The sequence below is a fragment of the Aotus nancymaae genome, unplaced genomic scaffold, assembly GCF_030222135.1.
Source record: "Aotus nancymaae isolate 86718 unplaced genomic scaffold, 86718_ANA_hifiasm-v0.15.2.pri h1tg000010l, whole genome shotgun sequence".
Classification (NCBI taxonomy): Eukaryota; Metazoa; Chordata; class Mammalia; order Primates; family Aotidae; genus Aotus; species Aotus nancymaae.
The window spans coordinates 65,716,172-65,739,316 of NW_026988421.1; the positions used below are offsets into that span (position 1 = coordinate 65,716,172).

The 23,145-nt window shown below is 43.2% G+C and overlaps 1 protein-coding gene across 4 annotated transcripts in view; it reads left to right on the forward strand.

Moving 5' to 3' along the window:
- The window catches only part of VCL (vinculin), a 118,761-nt gene that overhangs the window by 90,777 nt on the left and 4,839 nt on the right, over positions 1–23,145 (forward strand). For 2 of the 4 annotated variants that reach the window (XM_021676359.2, XM_021676360.2), the window contains exons 11-18: positions 3,342–3,532; positions 4,737–4,936; positions 6,270–6,398; positions 10,306–10,455; positions 12,299–12,407; positions 13,540–13,842; positions 15,659–15,783; positions 17,363–17,548. In XM_021676359.2, the coding sequence (XP_021532034.1) occupies positions 3,342–3,532; positions 4,737–4,936; positions 6,270–6,398; positions 10,306–10,455; positions 12,299–12,407; positions 13,540–13,842; positions 15,659–15,783; positions 17,363–17,548 (1,393 nt within the window). Of the gene's footprint in view, positions 1–3,341; positions 3,533–4,736; positions 4,937–6,269; positions 6,399–10,305; positions 10,456–12,298; positions 12,408–13,539; positions 13,843–15,658; positions 15,784–17,362; positions 17,549–20,879; positions 23,137–23,145 lie in introns of those variants that run through there. The other 2 variants (XM_021676362.2, XM_021676361.2) reach the window with 2 other exon arrangements.

A 23,145-nucleotide genomic window follows, 5' to 3' on the forward strand; every position in this document is an offset into this window, starting at 1 on the left:
CCTTCCCTCTCCTTATCATTCTTTCTTCCCCCAAGAACATACATATTTCAAGGTTATTTGCGTGTATGATGCTCCTCCACTATATTCTCATTGATTCTAGGTCAGATGTTAATTTGTTTTATCAGTCATGTAACTGAGGTTTAATGATTTGTTGCTGGTCACATAGTTATAAATTGATAAATTTAGGATGCTAAGAACTCCTTTTTTGAAAAGCTTTTTAAATTCCTAAGCTAGGGCTTTCCTTGATATATCATGTTAGTGACCTATCTGCTCCCCCTACATAAGAGGAAAATAATTTTTGTCACTAGCTATTGAAAGACTCCTATATATATATAGCAGGGAAGAAGCATAAGAAGTTACTTTATTCTTTCCCCAGCAGTGTTATTTTGTAAGTAGCAATTATAGGAGATACTTAAATTATATTTCCTGGATGATTCTTTTTGTAACAACAGCCTTGCCACAGCCTCCTTTCTTAAAGGCTCTTGTGGCACCTATTTTGATGATATCGAAAGGGGTATTTCCTCTTTTTTTTTTTTTTTTTGAGATAAGGTCTCACTCTACCACCCACGCTGGAGTGCAGCAGCCTGACTTTGCTCACTGCAGCTTTGAACACCTGGGCTCAAGCCATCCTTCCACCTCAGCCTCCCAAGTAGCTGGGACTACAGCACTTGCCACCATGCCTGGCTAATTTTTAAATTTTTTATAGAGACAGAGTCTCGCTATGTTGTCAGGGCTAATCTCAAACTCAAGGGCTCAAGCAATCCTCCCACCTCAGTTTTCCAAAATTTTGGGATTACAGGCGTGAGCCACTGCACCTAACTGCTTCCTTCTTTCAATAGATATTTTTCTCTCTTAAGAAAAAAACCCCTGCAACACATGCTAAAACAGCACCAAGGAAGGGCTTAATGTCAAAAGTAAAAGTTGCTCTCCATACTCTTAGGACCTAATGTAAATCCATATACACATATACACACTAGATACTCTTTAATGTTTCTTAATGATGAAGAGGTAATGAATGGTAATGGTGGCTAACAGCAGACCTTCATATGTGGTCATTCATACCATCATTACTTCATACTATAGCACACACATAAACATACATCAACATAAACTCTTGCCAGGAGTAGGCATGATCAGAATCATGTTAAATACACTCTTTGTTCAGCTTTATAAAGGAGAATGTTATAAAAATTTAGAATCATAAAGGAACTCTTAATTATCCAGGCCTGGTGGTGGGTACCTGTAACCCCAGCTACTTGGAGGCTGAGGCAGGAGAATCACTTGAGCCCAGGAAGTGGAGGTTGCCATGAGCCGAGAACGTGCCACTGCACTCCAGCCTGGGCGACAGAGCAAGACTCTATCTCAAAAAAAAACTACAAAAAACAAAAAACAGAGAGTATCTAAATTGGCTGTTCTGACAGATGGGCTATTATTTTTATGTTTACAGATGAGACAGATAAAGTTAGCCTGAAGGTTACCTCTCTATGGCTGAGAGGATCTGTAATGGAAAATGAGTCAGATTCTTTGTATTTTCATAATGGTTAGAATTTGAAGTCTTTGGAATAAGGTTTTGGGGGCAATTATTGCCCTTTGTGATATAATTATGGCTTTGTATTACTGTGTTGATACTTGGTTGAGGTTCTTTGGTTAGAGGGACCCAGTCAAGTAAAAAGTGGAGGATTATTGAAAATAGACAGACGCACCTCATCAAACCCAACAGCTTGAACTGTGGCCAGATGTTGTGGCAACTGGAAGCCCCTCCCTCCACCTCTTAGTCACGATGTAGGATCCTCTATGTCTGTTTCACCCTGTATGTTGACCCCACCCCAAACATACTTAATCAGAATCTCTTTTGATGGTGGATTTAACAACCTGTATTTAAAAATAAGCTCTCCAGTGACTTTTATTCACACTGGACTTTGAGAACCACCAGAATCTAATTAAGTGCTTTGCTTGACTGTTGGTATGTTGTCCTTGAGGTAGATAACAACCCAGTTTTAATCAGTTATGGCAAGGACTAGGGATTATGTGATACCTAATATATAGTAGTTTAAGAATGAAGGCCGGGCACAGTGGCTCACGCCTATGATTTCAGCACTTGGGGAGGCTGAGTTGGGTGGATCACCTGAAGTCAGGAGTTCGAGACCAGCCTGGCCAACATGGTGAAACCCTGTTTCTACTAAAAATACAAAAATTAGCTGGGTACGGTGGCGGGGGCCTGTAATCCTATCTACTTGGAAGGCTGAGGCAGGAGAATCGCTTGAACCCGAGAGGCGGAGGTTGCAGTGAGCAGAGATCAAGCCACTGCACTCCAGCCTGGGTGATACAGCGAGACTCCATCTCAAAAAAAAAAAAAAAAAAAAAAAAAAAAAAAAAAAAAAAATAGGAGTGAAGACTCTGAAGTCACAGTGCTAGGTTTGAATCTGACTCTATCAAAGTAAGTAATGGGACAATGGGCAATGGGCAAGTTATCCAACCTCATACATCCTTTTTATTTCTTTAATAATAAGGATAATACTGTTATTTACATCATAGGGTCGTTGTAAGGATTAAATAATATAAGACAAGTGCTTATAGTCAGGTGTGGCAGGTCATGCCTGTAATCCCAGCATAGGACTTTGGGAGGCCCAGATGGTGGGATCACTTGAACCCAGGAGTTTAAGACCAGCTTTGGAAACATAGGGAGAATGTTTCCTATCTTTACAAAATATTTTTTAAAAATCAGCCAGGTGTGCTGGCACATGCCTGTAGTCCCAGCCACCTGGAAGGCTGAGGCAGGAGGATTGCTGCAGTGAGCCTTGGGAGGTCAAGCCTACAGTGAGCCATGATCACACTACTGCATTCCAGCTGGGGTGATGGGGCAAAACCCCATCTCAAAACAAAAAACAAACAATAAAATATTGCTTTCAATGGTACCTGGCAGAATTAGGGACTCAAAAGATAGTACTACTACTAGTTCGACTATAACTACTCCAGCCACTCCTACAGCAAACATGGCTGCCTGGGCCCACCCAGTTCCAGAGGAAACTAGTGTTATTAGAGGTGGCAGGCAGAGGGTACAGCTAACTTAGTGATGATTGATTGAGCTCAGCTAACCAAATGATTGACTTGAGTTTTACTGAAGCAAACTCATATTTAATGTCTTAACTAGGACAAAATAATTTGAATGTAAACTATTAATTTCTTATGTAAGGCCTAAATAAATAAAGCACTCCTTTCAAACCAAATTAATAAATAGCAATCATGAGCAATTTGTCCTCTCATTAGCATTTGTTATTAGCGGCTAAGTGATCTCAATGTAAATAGTGTTTATGTGTGACAGGATGGCTTTTTCTCTGCAGGGGGAAAGGAGATTCCCCAGAGGCTCGAGCCTTGGCCAAACAGGTAGCCACGGCCCTGCAGAACTTGCAGACCAAAACCAACCGGGCTGTGGCCAACAGCAGACCCGCCAAAGCAGCTGTACACCTTGAGGGCAAGATTGAGCAAGCACAGCGGTGGATTGATAATCCCACAGTGGATGACCGCGGAGTCGGTAAGGGCAGCAGTGCACTTAACCCTAATTAAATTGGTCTCAGTGCAAATAAGCAAGTTGTTGATAGGGGTCCTGTAACATCTGTAATTAGGTACAGAAAGGATTCTTTAACCACTGATAAATAACTGTGATTCCATTTCCAAATGCAGCCAATAAAATTCCTATGATATAATCAAGAAGTGGGCCAGGCATGGTAGCTCCTGTTTGTAATCCCAGTGCTTTGGGAGGCTAAGGTGGGAGGATCACTTGTGCCCAGGAGTTTGAGACCAGTCCGCAACATAGCAAGACCTTTTCTCTACAAAAATAAAGAATTAGCTGGGCATAGTGATGCTCACCTGTAGTCACACCTTCCTAGCTACTTGGGAGGCTGAAGTGGGAGGACTGCTTGAGGCCAGGAGTTCCAGGCTGTAGTGAGCTGTGATCATACCACTGTATTCTAACCTCAGTGACAGAGAGAGATATGTCTCTTTAAAAAAAGAAAAGACAAAATTCTAAGTTAGTTGTTAGTTATACCCAGTGTTGTGAGGAGTTGGAGAACTGGGTACATGTATAATTTACTGGAGAAATAAATTAGGACAAACTTTCTAAATTTGGTATTAGATGTCAAGAGCTTTAAACAAAGTTCATACCTATTGATTCAGAAAATTAAGGGTTTTTTTTTTTCTAAGAAATAATTAGAGATCTAAGAAGTTGCATATAGGAATATATGTATACAGTATACATGTTTAATAATAACTGAATGGTGAAATAATTATGGTTAATATGATAAAATATTACATAGATTTTAGATCATGATTTTAAAACATAGTGAAATAAAAAGAATTAAAGTGTTAAATAAAAATAATTGGCTGGGTGTGGTGGCTCATGCATATAATCTCAGCACTTTGGGAGGCTGATATGGGTGGATCGCCTGAGCTCAGGGGTTTGAGACCAGCCTAGGCAACGTAGTGAGACCTCATCTCTCTTAAAAAAAAAAACAACAACCAGGTGTGGTGGTGTACACTTGTAGTTCCAGCTACTTGACAGGCTGTGGTGGGAGAGATTGCTTGAGCCTGGAGACTGAGGCTGCAGTGAGCTGTTGTTGTGCCACTACACTCCAGCCTGGGTGATAGAGCAAGATGCCACACCATACCACACCACAGAATGGCACTGCAATTGTCTCCTCTGTGTCTATGTAAGTTTCATTGTTTTTCTCTTGGTCCAGGTCAGGCTGCCATCCGGGGGCTTGTGGCCGAAGGGCATCGTCTGGCTAATGTCATGATGGGGCCTTATCGGCAAGATCTTCTCGCCAAGTGTGACCGAGTGGACCAGCTGACAGCCCAGCTGGCTGACCTGGCTGCCAGAGGGGAAGGGGAGAGTCCTCAGGCGCGAGCACTTGCATCTCAGCTCCAAGACTCCTTAAAGGTAGAAGTCAGGAGCATGTCTCACTTTACTTTTTACGCTTCTTATTTTTGAAAGACAAGGGAAGGAAGAGAGAGTTTTGAAAAATACATAATTTCTGGGGTCTAGGGAAAGTGAAAAGAGAGTGACCAAGGATATAAGGAAATCTAGAGCTTATTAGGAAAGAGCTTGCTGGTATATAGTAGCAACTACATTTGCGTTTTCCAAATTCTACTCAGTTAAGAGCCCTTTTGTGATTTTTGCTCTATCTACATATCATCTGTCCTTTTATTTAGCCAATATTTTTCTTAAAATGGACTCCTTTTTAAAACTTAAATTTATTTCAAAGAAAATTCTGTGGGCTGGGCATGGTGGTGCATGCCTCTAATCCCAGCTACTTGGGAGGCTGAGGTGGTAGAATCACTCGAACCTGGGAGGCAGAGGTTGCAGTGAGCCGAGATCACGCCACTGCACTCCAGTCTGGGTGACAGAGCGAGACTCCATTTCAAATAAATAAATAAAAAAGTAAAAGAAAACTTTGTAACAATCCTGAAATCTTGGGTTGTATTTTTTCTATTATCCTTTAAAAGAAATGGATAATTATTAAAATAAAAACATTTGCTCATGTAACACCTAAAATTATCTCAGGTACCACCAGCTAGCCTATGCCACCCACCTTGGGAAACAGTGAGAGTGATGGAGACTTCTTTGTATAAATCCAGAAAACTTAAATTGGACTAAATGTGAAAACTATGAAAAAGAGCTTTTTCATGGCTTCTAAGAATACTCTTATTTAGACCCACATTGAGAAATTGATACATATATTTGTTATTGAGTTTTTCTAGAAACCTTAACTGAAAAAATCTGGGTGAAAAAATTCCTTTTCTTGATTTATTTCCTCTTAAGACAATAAATTGGTTAGAAATTTGGCACTACATCCACCAAACAATCCTTACAGTTACTGTGATCTTTATCAGGCCGCACCAGCACTGGCAATGGTGTGGAACTCTAGCTCATCTCTGGGCCTTCTTTGGGCTCAATCTCATAATTCTCAGTATCATTTCATAGAGGCCACCAAGAAAGGAAGTAGGATTCCTTGATTGAGTGGAACAGTCCTTAGGGACATGTGGGTCATGTCTTACTTCTTCTACTAGACCACTAATGTCTTAGAGGGCAGAATTCATAAATTACAACTGTTCTGTGCTAGCTCAGGGCTTTGTACACAGTTAACAATAAATATTTATTGAATGAAAGACTGAATGGATGAATGAATATGTAAGTGAAGTATGTAAGGGCATTAATAGTTATGCTTTGTGGATATATCTGGCAATTTTCATATATAAATAATGTTTTTAAGGATCTAAAAGCTCGGATGCAGGAGGCTATGACTCAGGAAGTGTCAGATGTGTTCAGCGATACCACAACTCCCATCAAGCTGTTGGCAGTGGCAGCCACGGCCCCTCCTGACGCACCCAATAGGGAAGAGGTGGGTAAATGAGTTCTTCATTTTTCTGTTGGCTTGCACTATAGGTATATGTAAAGGTGAAATATGTGATTACAGTAGACATTAGGATCAGTGGCTGGGAAAAGTAGTTGAAGGGTGGAAGAGTAGAACAGGGAAAACCCTGTCACCTCTTATTTTAGTCTCCACGTGTATCAGTTAAATATCTTTAGCTGCAAGCAATAGAAGACCTGACCATCAGAGATGAAAACAACTGGGTTTGTTTTCACCACAAACCAAGAAACATGGAAGTAGGTAGCTTTGGCATTGGTTCAGCAGCTAAATATCATGAGAGCTGGCATTTCTATGTTTTTCTAGGTCATTTTGGCAGGGTGTGGGATGGCATCATGTTAAAGGCGGGAAGAAATGAAGAATGGGGGTACTTCAGTCACTACTGTGCCTTTTGAGTCAGGATGATCTTTTTAAATCAATTGATGTCATTCTTATACTCAAACTCCTCCCTGTCCCAGAGTGAAGCCAGAGTGCTAACAATAAACAGAATTGCCAGTGATATGCTGGTAAGCCAACTCTCCAGGATTACAAACCAGGGTTTGTAATGTTTGTTGATTTCCATCACGTAAATACTCCATAGTGGCTGTTTCAACATGAAGTCACCGAAAGCGTAATTGGGAAGAGATGGACACGTTTGGCTCCTGTAAGCTGGCTTACAAGTGGTTTCAGCATACCACTGGGTCTGGTCCCTATCCATTTCTTTGCCCTTGTGTGGTGCCACTCTTCCCCCTCATGCTCTTCTAGTTACATCTATATGTAGCTTCTTGAATTGTATTCCTAGTGTGTGTTTATATGTTCTAACCTTGGGGCCTTTGCACCTGTTTCTTTCAGTCTTCTCCAGATAACTATATCTATTAGTCCTTTTCTTTCTTTAGATTTCTACTGAAATGCCACTTTTGGGTGACCACTAAGATAACAACACCCACCCCAACTACTATCCCCATGAATTTCTTAATCTCCATATCCTCCTTTTTTCCTTAGCATTTATCAATTTTTTTTCTTCTAGATGGAGTTTCACTCTTGTTGCCCAGTCTGGAGTGCAATGGTGCAATCTCGGCTCACCACAACCTCTATCTCCTGGGTTCAAGTGATTCTCCTGCCTCAGCCTCTCGAATAGCTGGGATTACAGGCATGTGCCACCACATCTGGCTAATTTTGTATTTTTAGTAGAGACGGGGTTTCTCCATGATGGTCAGGCTGGTCTCGAACTCCTGACCTCAGATGATCTGCCCGACTTGGCCTCCCAAAGTGCTGGAATTAAAGGTGTGAGCCACCATGCCCGGCCAGCATTTATAAACATTTAATTTATTTACCCATTTTTCATTTTTGATTTGTCTGTTTCCTTCCCATTACCATGAAAGCTCCATGCAGGTAGGGACTTTATTCTATCATTGCCTTATTCCTACTTCCTGGAAGAGTGCCTGCTACATTGTTGGTGTTGAATGAGTGAAAATTGAGGCTTTTCTAGAAACTGTCCAGGAGAGCTTTGCTATGTCTCATTGGTTTGAACTCTGTCTCATGGCCACCTAACTGCAAAGGAGATTAGAAAAGCAAGTGTTTGGTTTTCCAGCCTTTATAGTATTGACAGCAAAGGAGAAGGGGTTGGGGTCAGGTACCCAAGACAATGTAGAACTGGTAGGTGGAGGTTTTTGTTGTTATGTGCTGATGACCCCAGTTTTCTTTCTGTAAGCTGGGTTACTAGGCAGTTCAGCTCATTGTTCCCTTAGACTGAGATGATTTGCTATTTTTTTCATTACAGACTTTTCTTTCAGACTAGTAGATACATCTAGGTGGGCCTCTCCACCTAGAGGCTTCCTAGTTACCTCAGCATATATTGTCCTTCTGTTCTGTCTTAGAAATTTGTGAGTTGTCACTGACTTTTCCCTTCCCTGACCCATTCATACAAATAAACAACTAAGATATGCTCATTTAATCTCACTTCATTTTCTGTTCATATTGCCACAGCTTGAATTCTGTTCCTAGTCCCCCGCTGCCTATATGACTGCATAGCTCTAACTGGTCTTCTCTGACTTTCACTAGGCTATCAATAAAATAAAAATACAACCTGACTCTGACATTCTCCTCTTAAACCCTTCAGTGATGCCTGCCCTTTCACAGAGGATAAGGCCAGAGCTCTGTGATCTAGCTCTGACACTTCCTATACCTATTTCCTACAAACCCCTCCCTCTCATTTCTGGCCCTAGCTATACCTAGTTGCCTGTGGCTTCCTGCATAGCCTGTCCTTCCCATGTCTTTGTTTTTTCTGTCTAATTATCTTCCCTTTCTTTTTTGGTGAATTCCTATTTATTCTTCATCCTATTATCCTTTGCTTCCTAGATAGGTTAAGTGCCTTTTCTTTTGCTCCTATAATATCAGTGCTTAGCTCTATTATTGTACATAGCACACTGTGTTGTAAATCTGTTTTTCAGTGTTTTTTTCTCACTGGGCTGTGAGTTCCTTGAGATGAGGATATTGTGTCTTACTCATTTTTGTATCCTCAGCATCTGGCTCAGGGTCTGGCACAGAGTAGGTGCTCAGTAAATTTTGGTTGAGTGACAAGAAAAGCAAGTTAAGCAGTTAGTTAAATCAGAAGGAGCAGTAGTCATGGTCTGGCATTGAGATAGTCAACCAAGGATATTAGGTAGGTAAAAACCCAGGAGATCCAGAGTGTGGGGGACCAGCTAAGGTAAAAGAACTGAGGCCAGGGGAAGGAGACTAGGAGATCTGGGATTTTAGGCAGAGGTTCTGGGCATTAAATGGCAAGAACCCAAGTAGCTAAATCTAAACGAGAGGCCAGCATGGGGAAGAGACTTGAGAGGATAGACACAGAACACTGGCAATGATAATGAGAACTTGCTATTGAACCAAGTGACCTTTAGAGATTGTCTAGAGCCAGAACTGGTCTCCAGGTTAGGCAGGAGGAGACAAAAAAGAGGATGCATTCCACCAGGCAGCTCCAGACACGTTTGTGTAGTGTATAAACCTGACCCAGTGCTGTTGGGAAGCATCAGTTCTAATAATGCAGTAAGTAATTCACTGAATGTGAAGACTAAATAACCCCCATTCTCAAAAGCTTATCTTCTAGTTTGAAGAAGATAAGCTTTTGCAAGAATCAGTTTTAATAATGTTATTCTAACAAATGACCAAAGATCTCTTGCTACTTGAAGTAAGTTAAATAGTCCCCTTCATAGTATGCAACCTTGCACAGTGTCCATGTTGGGGGAAACATTAACTTTTTAAAAATTTGAGAGCTGAATGAACAATTAAGTAGATGGTTTTACATTTGGAGTTAATAAAAGTCAGTCATCCTTGCCCTAAAGCCTGAGTGTGAGCACCAGCTATCGTTTTTCCCTTGGAGATCAAGGGCAGAGTTTTTACATTAATGGTAATGGGATATATGGAGGATGCTGCTCTGGGGAGGCTGGAGCTCAGTTTAGGACCATGTGGATGTTCTGGGCTTTTAACGCACCCAGCCACCTACAATAGAGCCTGGAGTGGGTTTGACTGTCTTCTTCAAACTAGAAGATAAGCTTTTGAAAATGGAGGTTGTTTAGTCTTCACATGCAGTGAATTACTTACTGCAGAGTATATAATGCTTCTGCTTGTACCTGGTAAGCACTGGTTGAACTGAAAATTAAGGGTGTGTGTGTGCGTGTGTGCATGTGTCCATTTGCACATGATGGTGATGGCTAAACGTCTCGGGAGATCTATCAAGGCCAGGATTTGGAGTTTGTTGTTTTATTAACTAGGGTTTGATGTTATCTATAAAGTCTTTGTTTGAGCAGTTGCTGCCTCTGCTGAAAGGAAGAGACTTTTTCTTAGGCTGCCTGACCCATTTTATTGAAATAAATGTTCTTAATGTCTTTGTTTTTTCCTCAAGGTATTTGATGAGAGAGCAGCTAACTTTGAAAACCATTCAGGAAAGCTTGGTGCCACGGCTGAGAAGGCAGCTGCGGTTGGTACTGCTAATAAATCAACAGTGGAAGGCATTCAGGCCTCAGTGAAGACAGCCCGAGAACTCACACCCCAGGTTGGGTTTTGCTCACTCCTCATATCAGTACTCATCATACAGTGTTGAGTAAAGAAACTTAATTGCAGAACAATTTCTATACATTTTTGTTTACTTACTGTAAGATGTCATAAAAAACACATATAGGCTGGGCATGGTAACTCACACCTATAATCGCAGCACTTTGCGGGGGTGAGGTGAGAGGATTGCATGAGTCCTGGAGTTTGAGACCAGCCTGGGCAACATAGTAAGTCCCTGACTCTACCAAAAAAAAAATTAGCTGGGTGTGGTGGCGCATGCCTGTGAACCCAGCTACTTGTGAGGCTGAGGTGGGAGGATTACTTGAGCCCAGAAGGTTGAGGCTGCGGTGAGCTTTAATTGCCCCACTGTACTCCAGCCAGAGTAAGACCCTGTCACTGTCTTTATATATTTTCATAACGTTTGAATTTTTTTTCATAAGGACTACTTATTAGTTTTGAAAGTAGAAAAAGTTAGTAAAGCAATCCCCTTGCCACATAGATACTAACTAGGAAAATATTTGATAACCTTTTTTTTTTCCAAAATGGAGTTTTGCTCTTGTTGCCCAGGCTGGGTTGCAATGGTGCTATCTTGGCTCACTGCAACCTCTGCCTCTGGGTTCAAACAATTCTCCTGCCCTAGCCTCCCCAGTAGCTGAGATTACAGGCACCTGCCACCATGCCTGGCTAATTTTTGTATTTTTAGTAGAGATGGGGTTTCGCCATGTTGGCCGGGTTGGTCTTGAACTCCTGACCTCGTGATCTGCCCACCTCGGCCTCCCAAAGTGCTGGGATATAAGGCATGACTATTACGTTTAGGAGCAAAAGAACATTGGTAAAATAAAAAATTGGACAGTTATTAAAAGTCTACTATGTAATAGGTTTTCTTTTCTTTTCTTTTTTTTTTTTTTGAGGCGGAATCTCACTCTGTTGCCCAAGCTGGAGAGTGCAGTGGCTTGATCTCGGTTTACTGCAACCTCTGCCTCTCAGGTTCAAGCAATTCTCCTGCCTTGGCCTCCCCAGTAGCTAGGATTATAGGCGTGCAACACCATTCTTGGCTAATTTTTGTATTTTTAGTAGAGATGGGGTATCACCATGTTGGCCAGGCTGGTCTTGAACTGCTGACCTCAAGTGATCTACCCACTTCAGCCTCCCAAAGTGCTGGGATTATAGGCATGAGCCACTGTGCTCAGCTGAGTCCTCTGTGCTCTTGATGCTCAATTTCTCATCTGTATAATGGAGCTGACTCCGTCCTAATGGACTTTTTTTGGATTAAGAATACGCATGTACAGCTCGTATCTTACCAGATAGTTAGCAAACATTAATCCTTTTTTCCCCAAATGCTATAACTGACTGGCCAGGACCTCTTGAGCAAGTCATTTAAATTTTCTGAGACTCGGTTTTTGCATCTGTAGAGATATTAACTGTCCTGCCTCTCTCATGGGGTTGTGGTGAGGATTTTTTTCTTTATATTATCCATAAGTCAGTTTTGAGTAGTTTTTGGTATCTTTCTTGTTGGTGCTTTTTAAGATGGAAGAGTTGACATCAAGTGTTTAAACATATGCCAGTTTTGTGTATGTTCTTCTGAAGTATCAAGTGGACACTGATTTACTTTGTCACTTTATTACCTTCTTAAAATCAGGCTGTGATGGTAAAACCTTCCTGTGAAGGGCCCATTTTGGGGAGCTATTTATGAGACCAAACCTAGTATGTTCAGCCTGAAAAGAGACTTGCCAGTTTCTAGCTTTACAGTGCCATCTGTAGGTAAAGAGGAGGAAGCTTGACTGAAGGTTTGTATTTGGAGCGTGAGGGTGTTCTGGCGTTTAAAGGTCTTTTGTCATTGTCAGGTGGTCTCGGCTGCTCGCATCTTACTTAGGAACCCTGGAAATCAAGCTGCTTATGAACATTTTGAGACCATGAAGAACCAGTGGATTGATAATGTTGAAAAAATGACAGGTAGAGTTTTCTATAAAGTTCTTGTTGTCTAATCCATGAGGAATAAGTTCTGAGAAATTGGAGCGGGACTGGTTCTGTTACTCAGCTGTAATTGAATAAAGGGCTGGTCATGTGCTCGTCAGTGTACTTGGCCCTGATTAAGGCTGCTGAGCAGTGGCGGCTTCTCATTCAAGCCTTGCAACTTTGTCAGAAGAGAGACTCTTTGAGTCTCTTTTATTTTAATGCTGCCCTCCTGGTGTGATGTTTATTGTCACCACTCCTATCTTCTCTTGGAATAGTGTCTTTGCCCAGTCTGAGCCCGAATTTGGTTTCAGAGGCTGGGAGGCGGTGTTTGTGGATACAGTAAGTGTCCCTGTCATTTTCAGTGGGTTCACATTTCAAGGAACCACAATAGCTACCATTTAATACAACTTGTCTCAGAGTTTCCTCCAACTTATCAACTACGTAGTTTTTTAAAAAAGGAGAAACCAACCACCAGCAAACCTGTGTGTGTGCAATTGAAGTGGCACCTCTGAATCGTCTTCATTCTCTGTAAAAGAGATAGGCGAGAAGGGAAGGAATGAGGAATGTAGGCTTTTTGCCGTCCCCGAAGAACCTGCTGTGACTGGAGTCCATGGCAGCCTGAGATGAAAGTGGAATTCCTGAGGTGTCTGAAGAGAGGTAACAGGAATAAGAAACAGGCTGTTAGGTTATTGGAAGCCTCTGTGTGGCTCATCTTGGGCACTACAAGCTGCCAACAAGCAACAGATGGCTGGGGAGTGAGACGAGCTGGGAGAAAATATTATTCACAGATAATGTGGTGGTGATGCAGTGATGGTTTCAGACGCATTCCTTGTTTCTTTCCGATGTTGCATTTCTGGTTGTCTAGGGTGGATACAAGAAGGCTGGCAACCGCGGTTGGTATAAATGCCGCAAGTCCAGATAGGCTTCTGGGCTATGTTCTCACTTTTTTTTGTTGTTTGTTTATTGTGGTGTTTACCTGGAAGCTTTTGATTATGTAGGAAGAGCTCTGAGCTGAAGAAGAGAATACTGGATGTTATACTCTCTCATAAGAAACTTGAGTGGATAGCAGTGTTTTGGAGTTTCTATTCTTCTAAATTGAAACTAAATTCCATTTCTCTTTTCCTAACAGGGCTGGTGGACGAAGCCATTGATACCAAATCTCTGTTGGATGCTTCAGAAGAAGCAATTAAAAAAGACCTGGACAAGTGCAAGGTAGCTATGGCCAACATTCAGCCTCAGATGCTGGTTGCTGGGGCAACCAGCATTGCTCGTCGGGCCAACCGGATCCTGCTGGTGGCTAAGAGGGAGGTGGAGAATTCTGAGGATCCCAAGTTCCGTGAGGCTGTAAAAGCCGCCTCTGATGAATTGAGCAAAACCATCTCCCCGATGGTGATGGATGCAAAGGCTGTGGCTGGAAACATTTCTGACCCTGGTAAGCAATGCATAGTACTACAGCTCAGCTCTGCTGAGAGGTTAACTCAGGAATAGTATTGAAGGAATGTGTACACATACACAGTCTGGGGGCAAAAACTGTAGACACTTAGTTCAAGAATGCTAAATTAATCTTTTTCCATCCAAATCTCTGTAGTATCAGCAGGCTTGTTGTATGTTAGTTTCTTTGGACCAACTTCTCTGTGCTTTTTTTGGCGGGGGGGAAGGGATGGAGTTTCACTCTCTCACCCAGGCTGGTATGCAGTGATGTGATCTCAGCTCACTGCAGCCTCTGCCTCCTGGTTCCAGTGATTCTCCTGCCTCAGCCTCCTGAGTAGCTGGGATTACAGGTGTGTGCCACAATGCCTGGATAATTTTTTGTGGTTTTAGTAGAGACAGGGTTTTGCCATGTTGGTCAGGCTGGTCTTGAACTCCTGACCTCAGGTGGTCCGCCCGCCTTGGCCTCCCAAAGTGTTGGGATTACAGACGTGAGCCACTGCACCCGCCTGTGCTTTTTTTTTTTTTTTTTTTTAAAGGCATAGTTTTACTCTTGTTGCCCAGGCTGGAGTGTAATGGCACAATCTTGGCTCACTGCAACCTCTACCTCCCACCGGGTTCAAGCGATTCTCCTGCCTCAGCCTCCCAAGTAGCTGGGATTACAGGCACCTGCCACCACACTTGACTAATTTTTTATATTTTTAGTGGAGTTGGGGTTTTACCATGTTGGCCAGGCTTGTCTCAAACTCCAGACCTCAGGTGATCCACCCACCTTGGCCTTCCAAAATGTTGGGATTACAGACGTGACACACTGTGCCCAGTCTGTGCTTTATTAATATGGTCTGGCTAAATAGCTCCTTGCCCTGTTCAGTCATTATTTTGGAAAATTGTCAAAAGATGCATGAGAACCAATTTACCATCCATTTAGTTCATGTAACTGGAGTTAACTTCTCTTGTGCTTTTCTTAAAATGCTTTTTTCTCTGTAAAGCATTCTCAATTTCTGTCAAATCTGGAGGGCTTAAGTTGATCTGTGGGTCTCCTAGGCCCTACACTTAAAGAAAATCTGGGTTTTCTTTAGGTGAATTTTGATCATATTTCCAGTACTATCACAGCAGATCATAATTGGAGCCACTCCTTTGGTTGAAATCATCTGAATTCCTTCCTGTTTTGAACATCTAATGTTTTCAGTCTCGTCTATGAGTAGAATGAAGTCAATTCGAGAGTGGGAAGGAGGGGCTCCCCTATCCATCTCTAATATCCTCAACCCATTATCATTTAGGACATTCTTGGTTTCCTAAATGGAGTTTCTAATAGTTTGAGTGGATTCCTGAATTCCAGGCAACTGGATAGAGTACCGCAGCTCAGCGCAAGGGTTAACATACTGAATGCCAAGTAGAGCAAAGGAGTAGAGAGAAAGGTGAGAAGTACTCCAGGGAATGTATGTCCAATCTGCAACTGACATCTCCCATGTTCTGAGTTGGGCAGGCTTATCTCTTGACTGCCTCAACATAAGAGAGGCAATGGATGCCACCTGAGCCCAAAGTGTTCACACCCAGGGATCTCCTAGGTACTTGTTAGTTGTATAGCCAAGAAGGCACTCCGAACACTAAAAGAACAGCCGGTCTGTGATGCTTCCAACAGTCTGCAGGCCTCAGGGCATCTGCCTTGTCCTGCGTCCCTCCCTCTTCAATCACTGCCCGTGATGTTTACTGGCAACTTCACATCCAGCTTTTGTTCATGGAACCAGTTCTTCTGCTGCACAGACAGTGCTTTGGGGCACTGACCTCCCCAGCTGAAAATGAGGGTGTCTTGTGTTTAGGACTGCAAAAGAGCTTCCTGGACTCGGGATACCGGATCCTGGGAGCTGTGGCCAAGGTCAGAGAAGCCTTCCAACCTCAGGAGCCTGACTTCCCACCTCCTCCACCAGACCTTGAACAACTCCGAGTAAGTAAATTCAGAGATAGGGAGAATTGAGCAGGAAGGTGTTGAGGTTGCAGCAAGAGAGAGGTAGATTGTGTTTTAGAGCCTCCATCACTAGGTGGCTTCGTTTAGCTTTCATTTGAAGCTTAGTGGGAGGCAGATCTCAATTTTCATTCCTAAATCCAGTAGCATTATAACTTAGTGCTTATATGCATGGGTTGATAGGTGTGTGTGGTAGTGGCCTGCTATGATGGGGAGTGGCTGGAGCAGAGGAGCTGGCTTTGGTAAGTGTGGATGTGATGAGTGGTGAGGTAGTGCATTGTGGTAAAATAATCTTCACAGCTTGCAGTAAAGAGATTTTATGTGTTCTTAGTTGATAATGGTAGAACGGAGGTGGTTGAAATCTGATGTTAGTTCTTTCCTTTATTTGCCTTTTTTAAAGTAACAAAAGTAATACATGCTTTTAAAATTTTTTGCCCAACTATAATTTAAAATCTTTTGATACCTTCCCCACTACCCACTGCAAGTACTGTGAATAAATTTTCCCATGGTGTAGGAAGAGGCTAGCTAGGCAGTATGTTGCAGATACAAATTCCAGAAACAGAAATAGTTATTATTTCTAGACACTTATTCCAATGAACAGTATTTGAAATACCTTGACCTTGTAAATAACTTATCAAGGCAATAATTTGATTTACTTTCCCATATTTAATGTCTGTAAAAGATACTAAGTTTCTAAGTTGGTTGAAGACAAAATTAGGTCATTGCGCCCACTGCTAAGGAACAGTGTTTCCCAGCCCTCAATACTTCCTTAGATTCTTTCCAGAGAAGCTCTTGGTGGGTATTTGGAGCTGGGAGAGAGGGCTGTTCCTGGGGAATGGCTTCTTATGTGAGCAGAAGAGTCATGCCATTTAGAATCTGAATCTTAGAGGTCATTTGTGTAGCTACCCCTCACTGACAAATGAAGAACCTCAGGCCAAGGGGAGAAGTTACTTGTCTATGTAGCTGCTTTTTGGTTGAACCAGGACGAGAACATACATCTTCTGTAGGGATTTTTTGCGAATCCTTCGTCTGGTAGCACTGTGTATGCCTCCCTGAGATGCGACCAAAACAGTAGCTGATAGCCATTTTTTTTTTTGAGATGGAGTCTTGCTCTGTTGCCAAGGCTGGAGTGCAATGGCATGATCTCAGCTCATGGCAACATCTGCCTCCCGGGTTCAAGCAATTCTCCTGCCTCAGCCTCTTGAGTAGCTGAGATTACAGGCACATGCCACCATGCCTGGTTAATTTTTGTGTTTTTAGGGATGGGGTTTCACCATGTTGGCCAGGCTGGTCTCGAACTCCTGACCTCAGGTGATCCACCTGCCTTGGCCTCCCAAAGTGCTGGGATTGTAGGCGTGAGCCACTGTGCCTGGCTGCTGCTAACTTTCTGTAGAGAAAATCTGCTTCTGTTGAGATTGAAACAGATGGTCCTTGTGGCTCAGTGTGGGTGGTCTTATGTGGAGTGAATGTGGGTGATTTTCTAGGGATGCTTTTTAGAAGAAAGAATTCCAGAGGGAAATAGTTTTAGGACTTTACTTACAACTTGTTTTCTCTTTTTTAGCTAACAGATGAGCTTGCTCCTCCCAAACCACCTCTGCCTGAGGGTGAGGTCCCTCCACCCAGGCCCCCACCACCAGAGGAAAAGGATGAAGAGTTCCCTGAGCAGAAGGCTGGGGAGGTGATTAACCAGCCAATGATGATGGCTGCCAGACAGCTCCATGATGAAGCTCGCAAATGGTCCAGCAAGGTAAGTGGTGAAGCATTTCTGGTTGAGAAAGGATGTCTTCTCAAAAGGGATGAAGGACCATGCGCAGAGCCCAGAAAGAAGAGTCTGGAGTCACCCTTTCTCTCTGCTTTGGTTCCTGTGTTGCCAATAGCATGTTCCTCTTCTTTCCTGTGGTTTAGTGAGATGTTTCTAGTGCCTGATGGTTTCTCCTTCAAGTTGCAAAAGCCAGAGCTAGGATGCCTGTGATTTGAGAAGAGGGTTCCTATCCTCTTTGTCCGTTAGAGTGCCAGCTGCCTTGACCCTGGGCATTTGGGGTCTTTTAGAAATTGCTTATCTTTCTTGCAATTGCAATGTTTTTAGATGCTATATTGGTAATTATCAGAGCTCGAAATACGAATTCTGTGGGCTGTGCTAAAACTAGATGAAACGTTTGCATTTTGTTTTTTTTATAGAAGCAAGTAAATTGGTATCTTAGAAGTCATATGCTTTGTCCTTTCTCAGAATCATTTTACCTCTCAACTCAAGAGAGCTCCAGGCTGTCTCTTACTCAGCAAGTCTGAAGGTGTAAATATTAATGTGGTTGGTAAAAATATGGATGCTACAGCAGTCATGCCCCATGAAGAACTTTTGCCTATTTCCCCCTAAATGATGAAAACTGAGTGGTAGCTTTTCTAGATAGGAGGAATATTATTACTAACCTTGCAGTGAAATGTAGTTCTTAGTTCTAAACTGTTTCTAATATGACCCTAGATGTTTATTCCCATCTATTTGCCTTTATTCTTTGCACATCCTCAAAGCTTTCAAGCTCTTGTATTGATTGTACTTCCTTAGGTACCTCCTGCACCTGCAGCTGATGTTGGATTTTTTCAGGCTGGGAAATTCACATTGGTTTTTAACTGTGTTTTTCTGAACTGTTAGCTGTAAGCCCAGGTTCTAAGAAGGAATGGAGACTTTGCTGGTGTTGGATCTGACTTGTAGAATTATTTATAATGGTATCTCTCCATTTGGAGCATGCATAACCCTGGGCCCATGTGGCAGAGTCCTACTGTGCATGGGGAGTTGAAGAGAGTGACAGTGAAGATTTTAAAGGAAATGTAAATTTCATTACAATGAACCAAGGTATACTATGCAGTGGAACACAAAATATACATGAATTATTGAAAAAAAACAACAACTTAAAAGCAGACAGCATTGGCCCACATACTTGGCGCACTCTGCCATTTGTGGCCAGAAGTCCTGAGCTCTGTCTCCTGAAGTGTGGAACATCAGGAGTTTGCTGACTTTGTGTTAAGTCAAAAGTTACTTGAACCATGTGTATACTGGGGCTGAGGAGGAAGATGTGTTTGTGTATCTGTCAATCTGTCTTTGTATACTTTGGAACTCTGAACCTTAGCAGCAGTGAGCTGGCTTTTCTTCTGAGTAACAGAGATGGGTCTTGGTTGAGTTTAGGCAAAAGAGTTTGGATGGTACCTGCACCCCTCGTTGGCTCTGAATCCTCTGACTTCATTGTCACCTTTTGGAGTCAGGTTTCATGTGCAGGATAAGACTTTTAGGAGTGATAACAACCTCAAAGAAAATTCCATACAAACTACTTCCTCTTGAGTACAGATGTTTGATGTAAAGAACCCATGTTCACCATTCTTGTATAAATGGTTTGGGTTCACTGTGGCAGTTTTTTATTATCTTTCCACGTTACTCTATTTTCAGCATCTGGCTTTTATAATCCCCATCTGTGCTTCTAAATTCATGTTCTCTCCATCATGATTCTTATTCTTTCATGAGCACCAGTTTTGGGCTTCTGTGAGCTCAGCTGCAGTTACCTGCCAAGTCCACATGTTATTCTATCTGCGAAGTAGATAAGCCGAGTTTGGGGTGAGTTAGAACCTATTTTGCAAGAGATTTAGGTTGTACCAAAGGAGAAGCTTTCTGAGTTCATACTAGCAATGGATGCATGAAGAGATGGTAGAAGCTTTGCCTCAGAAGACCTTGAGGGGATAAAGAGCTGGTCTGATGCGTGGGTGTTCCCTGAGATGGGTGGCTGATGAGGTGGCTTCTTGAGGCTCCTTATAGCTGGGTGATGGTGGGGTACTTAAATGATCTTCACTCACCATTGTGCTTGTTTTTCCTGCCTCTTTCCTAGTTTGGTATTCATTACCTCTGATGTATCACTTTTTTTTTTTTTTTTGAGACGTAGTTTCACTCGTTACCCAGGCTGGAGTGCAATGGTGTGATCTCGGCTCACCGCAACCGCCGCCTCCTGGGTTCAGGCAATTCTCCTGCCTCAGCCTCCTGAGTAGCTGGGATTACAGGCACGCGCCACCATGCCCAGCTAATTTTTTATATTAGTTGAGACGGGGGTCTCACCATGTTGACCAGGATGGTCTTGATCTCTTGACCTTGTGATCCACCCGCCTCGGCCTCTCAAAGTGCTGGGATTACAGGCTTGAGCCACCGCGCCCAGCCCAATTCTGGGACTTTTAACTCATGAAGGAAATAATCTGTGTCTGGCAGCTGCAGAGCTGAGCCAAGTTGCCTACTGTGTCCCAGGAAAATGTAGAACAGTGACCACATGATCTAGCAGTGTTCACTTTGTTCTGTTCAAAGCAACTTGTATGGTTGCATTTACTTTTTCTCTCTGGATTTCTTTTAAGGTAATTGGCTACTATCGTTTGGTTGCTGGGCTCCTCAGAAATATTCTGATGTGAGAATCACTCTTGTCAAATTTAACTTTAGTAGCAAGTATATTAAAGAAATGAATGGCTGGGTGCAGTGGCTCATGCCTGTAATCCCAGCACTTTGGGAGAGTGAGGCAGGCGGATCACCTCAGGTCAGGAGTTCGAGACCAGCCTGGCTAACATGGTGAAACCCCTGTCTCTACTAATAATACAAAAAATTAGCCAGGCATAGTGACAGGTGCCTGTAATCTCAGCTACTTGGGAGGCTGAGGCAGGAAAATCACTTGAATCTGGGAGGCGGAGGTTGCAGTGAGCCAAGACCGCACCACTGCACTCCAGCCTGGGCAATGAGAGTGAAACTCCGCCTCAAAGGAAAAAAAAAGAAAGAAATGAATCCCACTAGCTTTCTTGGTATAAAGATTTCTCTGGAAACCCTTTGCCATTGTAATTAGTCCCTTTTCTTCCCTCACCACAGGGTGGCTTGGGCTGAGTGGTGCTGGAGGCTGAGAATTCTCCCTTCTGTGGAGCTTGGTGCACAAGGCTCCTAGAGAACATGTTATTTTCCTTCTCATCCTAGGCAGGCTTTGGTTACTAAACCAGCTGAAGCCCGGTTTCCCAAGTCCTATTGCTCTTACTAACACTATCCCTATTTCTCATCCTTCCCGCCATCGACAAAGCCGGGCATCCCAGCCGCTGAGGTGGGTATAGGTGTTGTAGCTGAGGCAGATGTGGCCGATGCTGCTGGGTTCCCTGTCCCCCCTGACATGGAAGACGATTACGAACCTGAGCTTCTGTTAATGCCATCCAATCAGCCGGTCAACCAGCCCATTCTGGCCGCGGCTCAGTCCTTGCATCGGGAAGCTACCAAGTGGTCTAGTAAGGTACTGATCAGCACCCCCAGTTGGGGGCTGCTCCAAATGCATCCAGCCATGTGCAGCCTTGACACATTGCATCACTCATGATCTGTGCTGGTCCTGTGAGTCTGAGCAGGGCGGGCATCTGTCTGTCTGCACCATGTTGTTAGGACTGGCTTCACAAGTTTGACAGGTCTGCTAATGCCAGATTAATTGAATTGTATTTATGTTTGGGGGATGAAGAGAGATGGGGGTCACTTTTTGAAAGGATTCCTTTTCTGACTTTGTGGCCATCGTTGGAACTTTAAGCCTCTTGGGAAGCCGTGGATGCATCTCTCAATGACTTCCAGGTCAGGAACCCTGTAGACCATTACGAGGTCACCTGGTCTGACCATTGAGGTTTGCCTGCTCCCGACTTACCTCAGTGATGGCTCAGGGAGAGTTGATGAGGGTGAGAGGCAGCTTTATATGGCAGGGTCTCTAGGGGAGGACTGCTTGCTGCCCTGCACTTGGCTATGTGGCAGATACTGGCCTTGATGGGAGCCCACAGAAAATGGGGCTTCACTGACTGCTTGTCCAGGTATCTCAGTGGGAGGGAGTGGGAATGAGAGTGGAAAATGGAGTACTCAAGGCCACATGACAGGCAGCCATAGAACTTTGGCCTTGGGGAATGAACCAAAGCTAGTTTGGAGAGGAGGGGGGTGGGGTGATCACTTTTCCCTTTAAAAGCGGCATGCTGCAGGAAGGCTTTGAAGAGTGATGGGTAGTAACTAACCATGGCACTATGCTATCTTCTAACCAAGGTCATGGGGTCCTGGAATGATCCTAGGTCTGCACTAGAAGAGGTAGACCGAGAGGACCTTCTCTAACATACCCCTTGCTTCCTAACTTCTTCCCATACCTGCATTCTCTCCAGCCTCAATTACTGCCTGAGATGTTACACACCTAGCATAAATGAGCTGCTTCATGGTGCCTGTGGAGGCCTCTCACAGAGCACCCTGCAGTGGTATGGTTTGTGTATGCCTCACTGCATTGTATAGAAATGAAGAGCATGAGGGGAAAAATGAGTAGGGCCTGGTCTTTTAGCTAGTTTTGAACATCGCAGTTGCTATTATTTTGGGTTCTTAGCAGCCAAAAGAGGAGCTTTCATGAGAGGGCACAGAATAAATAACGTGTCTATTTCATTATGACCTATGAGGGTTTTAGTAAACCAAAATGCCAAATCTAAGATAAACTGACATTCCTTGGCATGAGGGTTTCATTTATAGCCTGAATCACGACTTTAATTTTCCTGATGCCTTCCCTTGCATCCTCTTAGCTGAAGGTTCTGTTAACTGGAGTCTTCACTTAGCTGAGGGGACTGAAGAATTGATTCTTTACCCTTTTACATGTGAAGAATTAAAGCAACATGTTCTTTCAGGGTGACGGGACAAATAAGAGGCAGTAGAGGGATAGCCAGAGCAGGCTAGATCAGAAAATATCTTTTTTTTTTCCCTCATCCAGGCTGAGAATAGTTACTTGAGGTTTGAAATTCTAGTTAAGTAGCAAGAGTCCTTGGCTGCTATTTGCAACAAGAGTAAGCATGAAGAGGGTGATTTCAGCATCTGGAAAGGCTCCTCTGTATTTTTCCCCTCAAGCCAGCTCTACTGCTTTCTCCCTATAGAAATGAAAGTGCCTGTTTAACCAACTCCTTGGGCCTGTTCCCAGTTTATTGATATGATTAACCTGGAGATGCCAAAGTGCTTGTTCAGTACTGTGCCTGGGGTGCACATCTTGCCCTTTAAGAGTAATATCTGGGTCTTCCTTTTTTTCAGTCAGGAAATGTCTCTCTCCCTCTCCTTCTTTCCCCCTCTTCTCTCCTCTCTCTTTTCTCTCTCTGTGTTTCTTGCACTGAGTGTTTGGGCGAATACCCTGTCTCATTCTTCTTTTTTTCCTCTAGTGCTATCTGTATCACTCAAGGACGGCTCTTTTCTCCTTTTCTCACCCTTCTGGAGGGACGCTAGGGTGGCAAGCTCCCTCCTCTTCTTTGTGCTTCTCCTTCCTTCCTTAACATGGCCAGAGCGTGGGAAGAGCTCACACTGTATCTTTG